General features: G+C 42.0%; 1 protein-coding gene across 3 annotated transcripts in view; it reads left to right on the top strand.

Moving 5' to 3' along the window:
• Window positions 1-16,984, top strand: part of RBBP4 (RB binding protein 4, chromatin remodeling factor) — a 30,833-nt gene extending 13,849 nt beyond the window's left edge. The window contains exons 4-13 of one of the 3 annotated variants that reach the window (XM_036256121.1): window positions 2,493-2,666; window positions 3,217-3,332; window positions 3,450-3,610; window positions 3,713-3,839; window positions 3,978-4,055; window positions 8,455-8,531; window positions 8,633-8,690; window positions 8,780-8,890; window positions 16,036-16,115; window positions 16,888-16,984. In XM_036256121.1, coding sequence (XP_036112014.1) covers window positions 2,493-2,666; window positions 3,217-3,332; window positions 3,450-3,610; window positions 3,713-3,839; window positions 3,978-4,055; window positions 8,455-8,531; window positions 8,633-8,690; window positions 8,780-8,890; window positions 16,036-16,101 — 968 coding nt within the window. In that variant the 3' untranslated portion in view covers window positions 16,102-16,115; window positions 16,888-16,984. The other 2 variants (XM_036256119.1, XM_036256118.1) reach the window with 2 other exon arrangements.

Genomic DNA, 16,984 nt, shown 5'->3' with positions numbered 1-16,984 from the left:
AATGGCGGGTGGGTGGGGGGAGCCCTGGCTGATTTTGCTCAGCGGTTAGAGCGTCAGCCTGTGGACCAAAAAGTTGTGGGTTTGATTCCTGGTCAAGAGCATGTAGGTGGGTTGCAGGTTCAGTCTTTGGCCCCAGTCGTGGTTATGTGGGAAGCAACAAATCAATGTGTGTCTCTCACATCTATCTTTCTTTCTCTCTCCCTGCTCCATCCCTTCCACTCTAAAGAGTAGTGAAAAAATACCCTTGGGTAAGGATTTTTTAAAAATATAAAAAGTAGCCCTGGCCCGTTTGGCTCAGAAGTTAGAGCGTCAGCCTGCGGTCCAGAGAGATCTGTGTTTGGTTCCTGCTAGGGGCATGTACCTCGGTTGCAAGTTCTCCCCAGCCCTGGTTGGGCCGAATGGGTGGCAACCACTCGATATGTCCCTTTACCGTCAATGTTTCTCTCTCTCTCCCTCCCACTCTATCTGAACAAAATATCAAAAATTGTCCTCGGGTGCAGATAAAAATATAAAAATAAAAATACAAAAAGTAAAAAGATTATTTGTCTTTAAAAGGTGGGGGGGGGAGCCCTGGCCGGTTTGGCTCAGCGGTTAGAGCATCGGCCTGCGGTCCTGAGAGGCCCGGTTTTGGTTCCCTCTAAGGGCACATACCTCGGTTGCAGTTTGTCCCCGGCCCTGGTAGGTCGTGCGGGTGGCAGCCACTCGATGTGTTCCTTTCACGTCGATGTTTCTCTCTCTCTCTCTCTGTTCCTCTCTCTCCCTCCCACTCTGTCTGAACAAAAAATGGAAAAATGTCCTCAGGTGAGGATTAAAAAGGGGGGGGGATTTTTAGTACCTAGTACATTGTGTACTTGGTATTGATTAAAATAGTAACTTAGGTTTTATTTATTCACACTTTTTTGGTCATTTAAATGAGGTTTGAACAACAAGTGTTGGCGAGGGTGTGGAGAAAAAGGGACTCTAGTACACTGGTGGTGGGAATGCAGACTGGTGCAGCCACTATGGAAAACAATATGGTGTTACCTCAAAAAATTAAAAATTGAACTTCCATTTGACTCAGTGATCCCACTTCTAGGAATATACCCTAAGAAGCCTGAAACACCAATCACAAACAATATATGTACCTCCATGTTTGTAGCAGCACTATTTACAATAGCTAAGATCTGGAAACAGCCCAGGTGTCCATCAGTAGATGAATGGATAAAAAAGCTGTGGTACATATACACAATGGAGTACTACGCAGCTGTAAGAAAGAAAGCTCTCTTATCCTTTGAGACTACATGGAGGGACCTGGAAAGTATCATCCTAAGTGAAACAAGCCAAACAGAGAAAGACAAGTATCATATGATCTCACTTATTTGTGGAATATAACGAACATAACAGTCTGAGGAATGGGGTAGTCCCAGAGACATGGAAGTGGGGTACATACTGACAATCCCCAGAAGAGGGGGTAGTGGGGAGAGATAAACCACAGAACTTATATGTATGTATGCATGAACAATGGACGAAAACAAAGCTGGGGACGGGGCAGGGGGGGGGGGGAATCAGTGGGGGGAAAAGGAGAAACATCTGTCACAAAAATTAATTTAAAAAAATGAGGTTTATCTTTAGATAGCATGGAGGGGAGGGAGTAAGAGAAAGAGAGAAACAAGGGAGTGAGAGAAACATTGATGTGAGAGAGACATGAATTGGTTGCCTCCCGCACGACCCCAACCATGGCCAGGGACAAACCGCAACCGAGGTACATGCCCTTGGCTGGAATCCAACCCACAACTCTTTGGTCCATGGGCTGATTGGTCCATGGGCTGATGCTCTAACCACAGAACAAACCACCAGGGCGAGAGAACCTACTTTTGAAGTAGAGTCCATAGTATTCCTTAATTTAATTTTAGATAGTAATATAATTTATTAGGAATATAACTACCTAGAGTGATTGTAGGTATAGCTGAAAGAGTTCTAGGCTAAGAATCAGAAAAATAGGAATTAAATTTAGGTTCTGCTATAGTCATTTCAACATGAACAATTGTAGGTACTCTGAATTTATTTTCCCTTGTAAACTTTGAGATAATAGCTGTCTTTCCTACTATGTAGGGATGTGGTTACCAAATAAAATAAGAGCCCGGCTGGTTTGGCTCAGTGGTTGAGCATTGACCCATGCACCGAGAGGTCGCTGGTTCGATTTCTGGTCAGGAAACATGCACAAGTTTAGGCCCAATCACCAGTGAAGGGCATGTAGGGGGCAGCCAGTTGATGTTCTCTCTCATTGATGTTTCTATCTCTCCCTCCCTCTTTCTCTCTCTCTGAAAATCAATAAAAAAGAAAATTTTAAAAAAATAAAATAAGAGGTGTGAAAGAACTTTGTGGTGCCTACAGATGTTTAGATTCCTTCTAGTATTATGCCAATTCACTGATAAAAAGCCTTGCCTGTGTAGTACTTTGACTTACATAGAGCAGCTCTTGCTTTGTCCTCATTTGCAATTTCTTATTTCCAGAATTTGGAGGTTTTGGCTCTGTTAGTGGAAAAATTGAAATAGAAATCAAGATTAACCATGAAGGAGAAGTAAACAGGGCACGTTATATGCCGCAAAATCCTTGCATCATCGCAACAAAGACTCCATCCAGTGATGTTCTTGTTTTTGACTATACAAAACATCCTTCCAAACCAGGTACCTGCCTTCTTCAATTTAAATACAAATAATGAGTCACTATGGATTACATTGCTCCACTCAGTCTTTTAGTTGCTTGTTATTCCTTGTGTAATTTATTGTTTTGTGATTTATATGGATATGTGTGAATATTCTTCATCTTTAGGTGAAAAAAGTGCTTCTTTATATAGAACAGAGTGATGGTGCAGCTTAAGCATTATATATTTGGTATTGCTTATGAATATTGAGAGCTTTAGACTTCTTAGTAAAAATTTCATTATGGCCCGGCTGGTGTGTCTCAGTGGTTGAGAGTCAATCCATGCACCAAAGGGTCACAGGATTGATTCCTGGTAAGGGCACATGCCCAGCTTGTGGGCTCAGTCCCCAGTGGGGGACATGCGGGAGATAGCCAGTCCATTTTCTCTCTCATCAATGTTTCTGTCTCTCTCTCCTCCCTTCTCTCTCTAAAATCAATGAAGAAATAAAATTTTAAAAAAATTTTTTTTATTATGCTCATTAGATCCAAAGAGGCAATGAAATGGATAGTTTTGATGTTTCTTTTACTTTGCAGATCCTTCTGGAGAATGCAACCCAGACTTGCGTCTTCGTGGACATCAGAAGGAAGGCTATGGGCTTTCTTGGAACCCAAATCTCAGTGGGCACTTACTTAGTGCTTCAGATGACCATGTGTGTATCCTTCCTGTTTTGAAGCAAATCTGGGCTTGGTATCAGTTTGTTTCTTTTCTGGGGTATGTGGGGAAGTGAGAGTCTTCCTTTTCTATAATAGTTAATTTTACATTTAAGACCATCTGCCTATGGGACATCAGTGCTGTTCCAAAGGAGGGAAAAGTTGTGGATGCGAAGACCATCTTTACAGGGCATACAGCAGTAGTAGAAGATGTTTCCTGGCATCTACTTCATGAGTCTCTGTTTGGGTCTGTTGCTGATGATCAGAAACTTATGATGTGAGTAGAGGACATTTTTAAAATTTTTCTTATAAATTATCCAAGTTATATTTAGTTCCCCATTTCAAGCTTTTTTTCCTGTTTTTCCTTTTTTCACTAAAGCTGGGATACTCGTTCAAACAATACTTCCAAACCAAGCCACTCGGTTGATGCTCACACTGCTGAAGTGAACTGCCTTTCTTTCAATCCTTACAGTGAATTCATTCTTGCCACAGGATCAGCTGATAAGGTTAGTTTGATTTATTTTAAAAGAAAACAGAGTGGATTTCTCTGGCATTCTTTTGAATGCACAGAGATCGTTTCCTTATGTGTTTTATTTTTCTTCTCATGAAAAAATGATTGATTATTTTTTCCTTTCTGTATATAGACTGTTGCCTTGTGGGATCTGAGAAATCTGAAACTTAAGTTGCATTCCTTTGAATCACATAAGGATGAAATATTCCAGGTAAGAGAAACTAAGGCTATTTTTTGTTTGTTAATCCCCACTCAAGGATATTTTTTCCATTGTTTTTTGTTTTTTTTTAGAGAGAGAGTGGAAAGATGAAGGGAGGGAGACAAGAAAGTGAGAGAGACAACATGGATTGGTTGCCTCCCGCATGTGCCCGATTCAGGGCTGGGGATCAAAACCAAGACCCTTCAGTGCGTGGACTGATGCTCTAACCACGGAGCCACACCAGCCAGGGCTAAGCTTTTTTTTTATTTGTTCCCCAGTTAGTATGGCATAGTGGTTGAGCATCGACCCATGCACCAAGAGGTTGCCAATTCAATTCCTGGTCAGGCACATGCTTAGGTTGTGGACCCAATTCCCAGTGGGGGGCATGCAGGAGGAGGCCAATCATGTTCTCTCTCTTCAGTGTGTCTATCTCTCCCTCCTTCTCCCTTCCTCTCTCAAATCAATAAAGAAAAAAATATATATGTTTTTATTGACTTTTTTTTTTAGAGAGGCAGGAAGGGAAATATAGGAACATCAGTGTGAGAGAGAAACATTGATTGGCTTCCTCCTGCTTGTCCCCCCACTGGGGATTGAGCCCACAACCCAGGCATGTGCCTTGACTGGGAATCAAACTAAAACCTCTCAGTCCATGGGACAAGGCTCAATTCACTGAGCTATACCAATTGGGCCTAAGTTCCTTTCTTGGCATGCAAAGCTCTCTGGCTCAATTCAAGAAATTGTTAGCCCTGGCTGGTTTGGCTCAGCGGTTAGAGCATCTGCCCGCAGACCAAAGAGTTGCGGGTTTGATCCTGATGAAGGGCACATACCTTGGCTGCAGTTTGGTCCCCGACCCTGCTTGGGGTCGTGCAGTAGGCAACCAGTAGATGTATTTATCTCTGATCTATGTTTCTCTCTCTCTCCCTTCCTCCCTCCCATTCACTGTATCTGAAAATCAATGGGAAAATATCCTTAGGTGAGGTTTTTAAAAAAAAAAGAAAAAGAATTGTTATATTAAAAGCTTATTTCAAGGGTACTATGAGAAATACGTTCTAGTCTTTGCTGTCAAAGAAGTTAAAATGTTATAGTGAGGAAAGATCCATTTAGTATCACTCTAATAAAACTGCTTTGGCCCTGGCCAGTGTGGTTCAGTTGTTTGAGCGTTGTCCCGTGCACCAGAAGGTGGTGGGTTCGATTCCCAGTCAGGGCACATGCCCGAGTTTCAGGTTTAATCCCCAGTAAAAGATGTGCAGGAGGCTGCTGATCAATGTTTCTCTATCTCTCTCTCCTCTAAAATCAGTAAAAACAAACAAACAAACAACAACATTAAAACAAAAGATTGTGTCCTGGCCAGTTTGGCTCAGCGGTTAGAGCGTCGGCCTGCGGTCTGGAGAGACCCGGGTTCGGTTCCCGCTAAGGGCGCGTACTTCGGTTGCAGTTTGTCCCCGGCCCTGGTTGGTCATGCGGGTGGCAGCCACTCGATGTGTCCCTTCACTTCGATGTTTCTCTCTCTCTCTCCCTTCCTCTCTCTCCCTCCCTCTCTATCTGTACAAAAAATGGAAAAATATCCTCGGGTGAGGATAAAAAAGAAAAAAAAACAAAAAAACAAAACATTGTTATGTCTAGTGTTAAGACCCTAAGGGTGGTCAGAATTAACTTTGGTGTATGAATGTGTTGTTCAAACGCAGCTCTATGTGAGCCATATTCTTACACACTTAGTCTCAACCTTATTTTCTCCAGTTTTCTTCAGTTTGCTCCAAGGAACATTTTGTCTTCACCCTATCTCTTTCTCCTTGCTTATAATGGTGGTGGTGCCTGGAGGGTATCCAAATTCTTTCCTAAAGACTTGTTGCTTATGCTCTCTTATTTGTACCATGAAGCTAGCACTCTGTTATAAAACGTTTACTTAGCCCTGGCCGGTTTGGCTCAGCGGTTAGAGCGTCGGCCTGCGGTCTGGAGAGACCCGGGTTCAGTTCCCGCTAAGGGCACGTACTTCGGTTGCAGTTTGTCCCCGGCCCTGGTTGGTCGTGCGGGTGGCAGCCACTCGATGTGTCCCTTTCACGTCGATGTTTCTCTCTCTCTCTCCCTCCCACTCTATCTGTACAAAAAAAAAAATGGAAAAATGCCCTCGGGTGAGGATAAAAAAATAAAAATAAAACGTTTACTTATTTATTTATTTATTTTTGTTACAGATGTTTCTCTTTTTTCCCCCCAGACACCCTCCTCCCTGTCCCACCCCCAGCCACCGCCATGCAGCCAAGCATTGTTGTCTATGTTCATTGGTTATGCATATAAGTTCTTTGATTTATTTTATCCCTCCCACCTGTCCCCACCTCTGAAGTTTGTCATTCTGAACCGTACTCCTTTCTGTGTCTCTGGGTCTATATTGTTCATCAGCTTTTTTTGTTCATTATATTCCAAAAATAGTGAGATCATTTGGTATTTGTCTTTCTCTGATTGGCTTGTTTTGCTTAGCATAGTACTCTTGAGGTCCCTCCATGTCATCTCAAAAGATAAGAGATCTTTTTTTCTTACAGCTGAATAGTGTTTCATTGTGTATATGCACCACAGCTATTTTGTTCAGATGGGGGGGGGGAACCATCAACGTGAAAGGGACACATCGAGTGGTTGCCACCCACACGACCCAACCAGGCCGGGGACAAACTGCAACTGAGGTACGTGCCCTTAGCGGGAACCGAACCTGGGTCTCTCCAGACCACAGGCCAAAGCTCTAACTGCTGAGCCAAACTGGCCAGGGCACACCACAGCTTTTTTATCTATTCATCTGTTGATGGATATTTCGACTGTTTCCAGATCTTATCAATTGTAAATAGTGCTGCTATGAACATAGAGGTACATATATTCTTTCTAATTGGTGTTTCAAACTTCTTAGGCTATATTCCTAGAAGTGGAATCACTGGGTCAAATGGCAGTTCAATTTTTAATTTTTTGAGGAAACACCATATTGTTTTCCATAGTGGCTGCACAAGTCTGCATTCCCACCAGTGTTATGCTAGAATCCCCTTTTCTCCGCACCCTCACCAGCATTTGTTGATGATTTGTTGATGGCAGCTTCTTACCAAACATTTTTAACAATTATATGATTGTAGTAGCTAACTTTAATAAAATTATAAGGAGCCCGGCTGGTGTGGCTCAGTGGTTGAACGTCGACCCATGCACCAAGAGGTCGCCAGTTTGATTCCCCAGTGGGGACCATGCAGGAGGAAGGCAGTCAGTGTTTTCTCTCATCGATGTTTCTATCTCTCTCCCCCTCTTCCTTTCTTTCTAAAAACCAATAAAAAAAAAATGGTTAAGTGAATAAATTTTAAAAAATAAAAAATTGGCCCTGGCTGGTTTTGCTCAGGGGTTAGAGCGTCGGCCTGCGGTCCAGAGAGACCCAGGTTCCGTTCCCACTAAGGGCATGTACCTCGGTTGCAGTTTGTCCCCACCCCTGGTTGGGTCGTGCGGGTGGCAACCACTTGATGTGTCCCTTTCACGTCCATGTTTCTCTCTCTCTCTCTCTCTCTCTCTCTCTCTCTCTCTCTCTCTCCCTCCCTCCCTCCCTCCCTCTCTCCTTCTCTTCCTCTCTTCCTCTCTCTCCCTCCCATTCTATCTGAACAAGAAATGGAAGAATGTCCTTGGGTGAGGATTTAAAAAAAAATTGGCCCTGGCCAGTTTGGCTCAGCGCTGAGAGCATCAACCTGGGGACCAGAAGATCCTGGGTTCAGTTTCTGCTAAGGGCATATTACCTTGGTTGCAGTTTGTCCCTGGCCCTGATTGGGGTTGTGTGGGTGGCAACCACTCGATGTGTCTCTTACATCGATGTTTCTCTCTCTCTCTCTTCTCCCCTCTCTCACTCTCACTCTGTCTGAAGATACATGCAAAAATGTCCTCGGGTGAGGATAAAAAAATAAAATTAAAATAAAGAAGACCTAAAATAAAAAATTGCCCTGGCCAGTTTGGTTCAGTGGTTAGAGCGTCGGCCTGCGGACCAGAGCATCCCAGGTTCGGTTTCTGCTAAGGGCACATATCATGGTTGCAGTTTGTTCCTGGCCCCGGTTGGGGTCGTGTGGGTGGCAACCACTCAAAGTTTCTCTCTCACATCAATGTTTCTCTCTCTTCCTCCCTCTCTCCCTCCCACTCTATCAGAAGATAAATGCAAAAAAATGTCCTCGGTTGGTGATAAAAAATAAAATAAAATTGTAAGGAGCCATTTTTAATCGATCTTATGTATAATACTGAATTCATAATAAGTATTTGGGAAATACTGTGTGTGATCTATACTATAGTTCTTAGGTCAGAATTTGATTTCATTTGGCTAGACACCAGAATTTCACAAGAATAAATAAAGCCTCAAAAATGTAAGATCAAATAAAAGGCGACATTTTTCTGTTTTCTTCATTCTTCTGTGTAGGTTCAGTGGTCGCCTCACAATGAGACTATTTTGGCTTCCAGCGGTACTGATCGTAGACTGAATGTCTGGGATTTAAGGTAAGTGGAATTTTTGTGGAATTGTTTTCTTTATTTGTACTTTCCAAAATTAGTTACTCAGGATAAATCTGTTTTAACTTTTAAAAATATTTTTGTGCTAGTAAAATTGGAGAGGAACAATCCCCGGAAGATGCAGAAGATGGGCCACCGGAGTTGTTGGTATGTTACAAACATTGAGCGGTTGAAATCATCTGTAATTTGGTATTCTCTATTTGCTTTTTATATCTTGTTTTCCTTCCTTCCTTCAGTTTATTCATGGTGGTCACACTGCCAAGATATCTGATTTCTCCTGGAATCCCAATGAACCTTGGGTGATCTGTTCTGTGTCAGAAGACAATATCATGCAGGTGTGGCAAATGGTATGTATTTAGTCATTTTGAGGAGGTTAAATAAAGGAGGTATAGTATCTTTTCCTATTTATATATTTCATGAATACAACTGGCATCTCTGTTTAGTGTACTCCTTAGTTTGACTTTAGTGCTTGCCTGTACATTATCACATCATTTTCATTTTCAATGTCATTTTCAACTACCTGCTCTTTACCTTTATCTGGTTATTCCACTGATATCTGAGATACAACTAAACTGAAATTCCTTCTTTTCCTATTCACCCTACTCCCCTTTCTTTCTGACTTTGCTGTTTTTTATATGGCTCTAGTGTTTCCCCATCCACCACACTTAACAATTCAAGAATTTTTGCCCTGGCTGGTTTGGCTCGGTGGTATGAGCATTGGCCTGCAGACCAGAGTCCCAGGTTCGGTTCCTGCTAGGGGCATGTACCAAAAAAAAAAATCAAGCCCTGGCCAGTTTGGCTCAGCGGTTAGAGCGTCGGCCTGCGGTCCGAAGAGACCCGGGTTCAGTTCCCGCTAAGGGCACATACTTCGGTTGCAGTTTGTCCCCGGCTCTGGTTGGTCGTGCGGGTGGCAGCCACTCGATGTGTCCCTTCACGTCGATATTTCTCTCTCTCTCTCCCTTCCTCTTTCTCCCTCCCACTCTATCTGTACAAAAAATGGAAAAATATCCTTGGGTGAGGATAAAAAAAAAAAAAAAAAAATCAAGAGTTTTCCTCCACTATCTGTTCACCTTTACACCTGGTTCACTTATCAGATTTGATGTTGTCTATTTCTGTGATGTTTCTCTAATCTGCACTCATCTTACAAATATAAACATACATATCCAACGTTCCTGTCTATTCCACACTCTAGTTTTTTGCTCGGGTTCTCATTACCACTTGCTGGACTATTGCAGTAGCCTCCTAATTGTTGGCTTGCCTCCTGTTTCTCCCACTTGTAGTAGTTGAATATCTAGGAATAGTCATTTCCTTGAAATAATCTATGAACAGTTCCTACGACAATGTATCAGTATCAAATACTACCGTTTCTGCCTGAAACTTTACTAGATTTCAGGAACATTCCTTGCCTTTATACTCCAAGTAGATATTATTGCCTTTCTTCAAAATTTTAAGAGTGCTTGAAATTTAATAGAGATAACTGTAATCTCTGGTATATTGAAAGAAAATAGTTGTATTCTGGATATGAATGGTGGTTACAGTTGCACACAGGTGAATGGACTTAATGCCTCTGGGTTGTATACTTAAAAATGGTTAAGATGGGAAATTTTATGTTTGTATTTTACCACAGTTAAAAAAAACCACACTATTGCCCCTGGCCGGTTTTGCTCAGTAGTTAGAGCACCAGCCCAGAGAGACCCGGGTTCAGTTCCCGCTAAGGGCGCGTACCTCGGTTGCAGTTTGTCCCCGGCCCTGGTTGATCATGTGGGTGGCAGCCACTCGATGTGTTCCTTTCACATCGATGTTTCTCTCTCTCTTCTTCTCTCTCTCTCTCTCCTACTCTACCTGAGCAAAAAAATGAAAAATGTAAAGTGAGGATTTAAAAAAAACACACACACACACTATTGCATACTTTTTCAATTGATGCTACCCTGATAAATGAAAAGAATTCCAAAGAAACTTTTGGTGTCTTGGGGTAGAGCTAGAGCCAGAGCCAGGATTAAACGCCAGGGGAGAGTTTTGGCTCAACATAGGAAAAATGTTTTAAAATTTGCCTGTAGAATAGCACTATTAATGAGAGTATTTGTGTCCTATGAGATTAACAAATTATATACTACATCCATACTTTGGAATGACATGCTATTAAGTAGAGAAAATGCAGGTTGCATCCCAGACAGTGTGTCTCAATGGATTGAGCATCATCCCATGGACTGAGAGTTCCTGGTTTGATTCCTCGTCAGGGTACATGCCTGGGTTGCTTGATTCCCAGTGAGAGGTGTACAGGAGGCAGCTGGTTGATATTTCTCTCTCACATTAATGTTTTATCTCTCTTCCTTCCTCTGTCTAAAAAAAAAAATCAATAAAAACATATTAAAAAATAAAATGCTTTTACAAAAGAAAAAGCAGGTTGCAGAACAGCATGGGTAGAATCCTTCATATTTAAAGTATGCGTGTGTGGTTTTATGTTTAAATACTTGTAAGTATTAATTTAGAAGTCTGTTTGCCAAAATATGGTTGGTACATTTAGGGAGTTCTTGATTTCTTTATATCCTTCAAGAATGTGATACATGTGTAAATGGAAAATCCACCTCACCCACAGAATATTAATATAAAAAGTTAAGAATTCTAACAGGAAGGTAAAATGGGCTGCCTGGGATAATCTTTCAATTTAAAGTATTTTAGTAGTTGCCATGGGAACATTGTAGGATGTTGAACTCCATTACCTTCAAGGTCATCAATTCCAGGCCATGTTGTTACTTTACTCAGTTTTTTTTTTTAAATCCTCACTGAGGGTATTTTTCTGTTTATCTTCAGGTAGAGTGGGAGGGAAGGGGAGAGAGAGAGAGAGAAACATCGTGTGAGAGAGACACATCTGCTGGCTGCCTCCCACACGACCCTGATCAGGGCTGTGGATGAACTGAAACGTACGTGCCCCTTGACCAAATCAAACCCGTGACTCATTGGTCCAAGGGTGGATACACTTAACCACTGAGCCAAACCGGCCAGGACTCTCATGCTATTTTTTAAAGAAATAACTTAAAGCCCTGGTTGGTTTGGCTCAGCGTTAGAGTGTCAGCCTGTAGACCAGAGAGTCCTGGGTTTGGTTCCTGCTAAGGGCATGTACCTCAGTTGCAGTTTGTCCCCAGCCCCACTGGGGTTGTGTGGATGGCAACCACTTGGTATATCTGTTTCCATTGATGTTTCTCTCTCCCTTCCTCCTTCCCACTCTATCTGAGGATAAATGCAAAAAAAAAAAATGTCCTCAGATGAGGATAAAAAATAATAATAACTTAAAAAATGTTTCAAGCCCTGGCCAGTTTGGCTCAGTAGTTAAAGCATTGGCTTGTGGACGAAAGAATCACGGGATCAATTCCGGTGGGCATATACCTCCTTTGCAGTTCGATTCCTCCACCCTGGTTAGGGTTGTGCAGAAGGCAACAAATCAATGTGTCTCTCTCACATTGATGTCTCTCTCTCTCTCTCTCTCTCTCTCTCTCTCTCTCTCTCTCACACACACCATCCCTCTCACTCTATCTTAAAATTAATGGGAAAATATCCTCAGGTGAGGATTTCAAAACTTAAAAATGGCCTAGCCAGTGAGCTCAATGGTTGAGCGTCAACCCATGCACCTAGAGGTCACCAGTTTGATTCCCTGTCAGGGCACATGCCCGGGTTGTGGGACAAATCCCCAGTGGGGAGCATGCAGGAGGCGGCCAGTCGATATTCTCTCTGATCAATGTCTCTGCCTTCCTCTCTCTCTGAAATCAATAAAGAAAAAAATATTTTTAAAATAATAATAAAAATGCTTCAATTATAGTTGACATACAATATTATATTAGTTTTAGGTATACAACATACTGATTAGACATTTATGTAACTGAAGACAGTGATATTCAGCCAGTGGGCCACAAGAATTTTTTTTTATCTTCACCCGAGTACATTTTTCCATTTTTATTCAGATAGAGTGGGGGGAAGAGAGAGAGAAACAGTGACATGAAGGGGATACATTGAGTGGCTGCCTCCCACACAACCTGACCAGGGCCGGGGATGAACCTCAACCGAGATACATGCCCTTGACTGGAATTGAGCCCATTACTCATTGATCCATGGGCCGATACTCTAACCGCTGAACCAAACCAGCCAGGGCTGCCACAAGAATTTTTCAGACATGCAGTACTTGACTATTTAGTCAGGGAACATTGACCTCTTTTCCCTTAGATTGTTGTTGTTGTTTTTTTCCTCACCCAAGGACACTTTTTTATTTTTTGTTCACATAGAGTGGGAGGGAGAGAGAAAGAGAGAGAGAAACATCGACATGAAAGGTACTCCTCGAGTGGCTACCACCCACACGACCCAACCAGGGCCGGGGACAAACTGCAACCAAGATACATGTCCTTAGCGGGAACTGAACCCGGGTCTCTCTGGACCGCAGGCCGATGCTCTAACCACTGAGCAAAACCGGTCAGGGCTGTTTTTTGTTTGTTTGTTTTTAATGACAGCCATCCAGTGTGAATGAATCAAAAAAAATTTTTTGTTGTTAGATTGGCAAAAAATATATTTCTTGATGTGCCGCAGAATTTTAGTAATTAGCTTATGTGTGCCATGAGATGGAAAAGGTTGAAAATTGCTGACCTAAGAATCACCCAGTAAGTCTAGTACCTATCCAACACCATACATAGTTATTAAAAGGAGTCTCTTGCTATTTATAAGGAGTCCCTGTTGGGCACACCTGAGTTTAGACTAAAGAAATGACTAAGGGACTCCCTAGATAGAGCCTCAGGATGGGGCTGGTCTCCAGAAAGACCCAACATTTGATTAGAGAGTTGGAACTTTCAGTTCTATTAACCCACAGATGGAGGATTGAGCTCTATAAAAACTCTTGGAAAAGCCCTATAAAAAGCTCTTGATCTGATGACCTTCCAAATTGATGAATATATTGATGCCACCCAGAGAATACAAAGCTCCATGCCCCTTCCTCACCTTGCCTTCTGCATCTCTTCCATGTGTCTGTTCCTGAGTTCTAGCCTTTATAATAAACCAGTAATAGTAAATAAAGCACTTGCCTGAACTCGGTGAGTCTTTCCAGCAAATTATCAAACCTGAGTAGGGGGTTGTGCTAATCCCCAAATTTATAGCCAATAAGCTGGACAGAAGTACTCAGCCTGGGCACTCAGAGCTTGTCACTGGCCTCTGAAGTGAGGACAGACTTGTGGGACTGAGCCCTTAGTTACATCCCTTAAACATTCATTGTTAAAAAACGTCGCCCAATTGTATACATTTCTCTGCATTCAGATCACAAACTCTTTGAAGACAAGGCTATCTTAATAGCGCCTAGCCTAGTAATTTGTGCATAAGAGGTGCTAAACTAAGAACAATAAATTTTGCCTGAATGAAAGTGGTTTCTGTATTTAACATTATGCCTTTGGAGGTATTTCATCAAGAAATAGAAGTAGACCCTGGCTGGTTTGGTTCAGTAGTTGGCCTGCGGACCAATGGGTCGCGAGTTCAATTTTGGTAAAGGCACATACCTCTATTACAGTTTGTCCCCTGGCCCTGGTCGATGTGGCTTGTCACATCGATGTTTCTCTCTGTCTCTCCCTCCCTCCTACTCTATCTGATAATAAGTAGAAAAATATCCTCAGGTGGGGGAATAAAAAAAAATTAAAGAAATAGTAGTACAGTTTTATACAAGAGCAATTTTCATTTAAAAATTACAAATTGCCTGGCCAGATTGGCTCAGCGGTTAGAGCGTCGGCCCATGGACCAGAGAGTCCTGGGTTCGGTTTTCGCTAAGGGCGTGTACCTCAGTTGCAGTTTGTCCCTGCCCCTGATTAGGGTCGTGTGGGTGGCAAGCATTCGATGTGTTTCTCTCACATCAATGTGTCTCTCTCTCTTCTCCCTCTCTCCCTCCTGCTCTATCTGAAGATAAATGCAAAAATGTCCTCTAGTGAGGATATATATATATATACACACACACACACACACACACACAAATTGAGATTTGGAACATAGTTTTGGTGGGGTGGGGTTTCTCTTTTTTTAAATACATAATTCAGTGATTTTTGAAATATATTCACAGAATTATGCAACCATTACCCCGGTCAGTTATGCCAGAAAGAAACCCCGTAATCACCCATATCCATTAGCCATTGCTTCCCATTTTCCTCCAATCCACCCAGCACTAGACATCCACCAATCTACTTCCTGTATGATTTGCCTATTCTGGACATTTAAAAATAATAATAAAATCATACAATAAGTGACTGGCTTCTTTTTTATTGCCAAATAATATTTCATTATATGGATATATATCATTTTATTTATCCATTCATCAGTCTATGGACATTTGTATTGTTTTTATCCTTTTAAAAATTGATTTGAGAGAGAGAGGAAGGGAAAAGAAATGAGAAACATCGATTGGCTGCCTCCTGTGTGCCCCATACTAAGGGTTGGGCCTGCAACCTGGACATGTGCCCTGACTGGAATTTAACTGGCAGCCTCTCAGTGCACAGGACAACACTCAGCCAACTGAGCCACACGAGCCAGGGCTGTTTCACTTTTTTTGTTGTTAATCCACAGCCAAGGACACTTTCCCATTAATTTTTAGAAAAAGTGGAAGGGGCCCTGGCCGGTTTGGTTCAGCGGTTAGAGCGTCAGCCTGCGGTCCTGAGAGACCCGGGTTCATTTTCCGCTAAGGGCACGTACCTCGGTTGCGGTTTGTCCCTGGCCCTGGTCGGTCGTGTGGGTGGCAGCCACTCGATGTGTTCCTTTCACATCGATGTTTCTCTCTCTCTCTCTGTTTCTCTCTCTCCCTCCCACTCTACCTGAACAAAAAATGGAAAAATGTCCTCGGGTGAGGATAAAAAAAAAGAAAAAGAAAAAGTGAAAGGGGCCCGGGCCAGTTTGCCAAAGCAGTTGAACATCGACCTGCGGACCAGAGAGTCCTGGGTTCAGTTTCTGCTAGGGGCACGTACTACCAAAAAAAAAAAAGAAGAGAAGTGGGGGGCGGTGAGAGAGAAACAAATAGACATTGATGTGAGAAAGACTATCTATTGATTGCCTCCTGCAGGACCCCAACCAGTACCAGAGATGAGACCTGTGATCCTTCAGTCCGAGGGCTGATGGTCTAGCTGCTGAGCCAAACTGGCCAAGGCTTTTTTTTACTTTTGGACTATTATGAATAACATCTGGCTGAAGGGCCCAAGAAGGTTAATTATCAGTACTTTCAGTAACCATACTTCAATTTTGTGGGAATGTCCTGATTGGTGGTGTTGACCTGTGGGCCAGCTGTCTGTTTTTATTGGAACAAAGACATACTCATTCATTTGTAGATTGCCCAGGCTGCTTTCATCCAAGAACTGTGTGATTGAATGGTTGCAACAGAGACTATATGACCATAACTTTTTACCTGGTCTAATCTATTTTTGAAACCTTAACTTTAAGAATTTGCCTTCATGTTTACTAAATACCCTTTTCTCTCCTTGTTTTTGGGCAGGCAGAGAACATTTATAATGATGAAGACCCTGAAGGAAGTGTGGATCCAGAAGGACAGGGATCTTAGATTCGTCTGCACTTGTAATTTTAGACTGCCCTTTTTTCCCTTTCAACCCTGATATTGATTTAACACTGGTTTTGAGACACAGACTTTGTTCCGCTATCCCTCTATAATAGGTACCATCAACAATGCTATTAGCCCAAACCAAGGGTGTTTTCTAAATATTAACTGGGGACTTGATTCAGCAAAGCCACAGACTTATATTTAAATTTTCTTCAGGAATTTTCTAGTAACAAAGATCTAAAGTAGCCACCAAAAGGCGAATACTGTGTATGGTTATTTTATTTTTCTTCTTATGCTCTATCCCCAAGTTCTTCAGGCTCATTTAAGTAAAGGCTAGAAGTAAGGAATAGAGCCAAGTGAGGTAGGTATGGGAGCCATGAAGTATAAGTACTGCAAGATGTCATTTTTTTTTTTCAGGAATTAGGGGAGATTCAAGTCGTATGAATTCCTACTCTGAAATCTTCACACCTGACTTTTCAAGATGCACATTTCCTATGTAGACCAGTCTCCTCTCAGTTTCTTGAGTTAAGACAAAACTACGTGTTCCTCTTTTCCATATATTTTTGCTTATTAGTGTATTTCTTGAGCTGTTTCCATATTATTTCTTTCCTTTCTGTGAAATGGTTTTTAAAAAAAACTTGGGACCACCAAGTTGTAAAGATGTATGTTTTTACCTGACAGTTATACCACAGGTAAACTGTCCAGTTAAGTTGAGAAGAGTGAATCAATAGCTTGTATTTGTTTTTAATATTAAATTAATCCTGGATAAGAGTTGCTTTTTTTTTTTAGGAGTTAGTCCTTGACCACTAGTTTGATACCATCTCTGTTTTGGGTGACCTGTTTCACCAGCAGGCCTGTTACTCTCCATGACTAACTGTGTAAGTGC

Source organism: Molossus molossus, unplaced genomic scaffold (genome assembly GCF_014108415.1).
Source record: "Molossus molossus isolate mMolMol1 unplaced genomic scaffold, mMolMol1.p scaffold_m16_p_12, whole genome shotgun sequence".
Lineage (NCBI taxonomy): Eukaryota > Metazoa > Chordata > Mammalia > Chiroptera > Molossidae > Molossus > Molossus molossus.
This window is presented reverse-complemented; position numbering and strand designations above follow the sequence as displayed.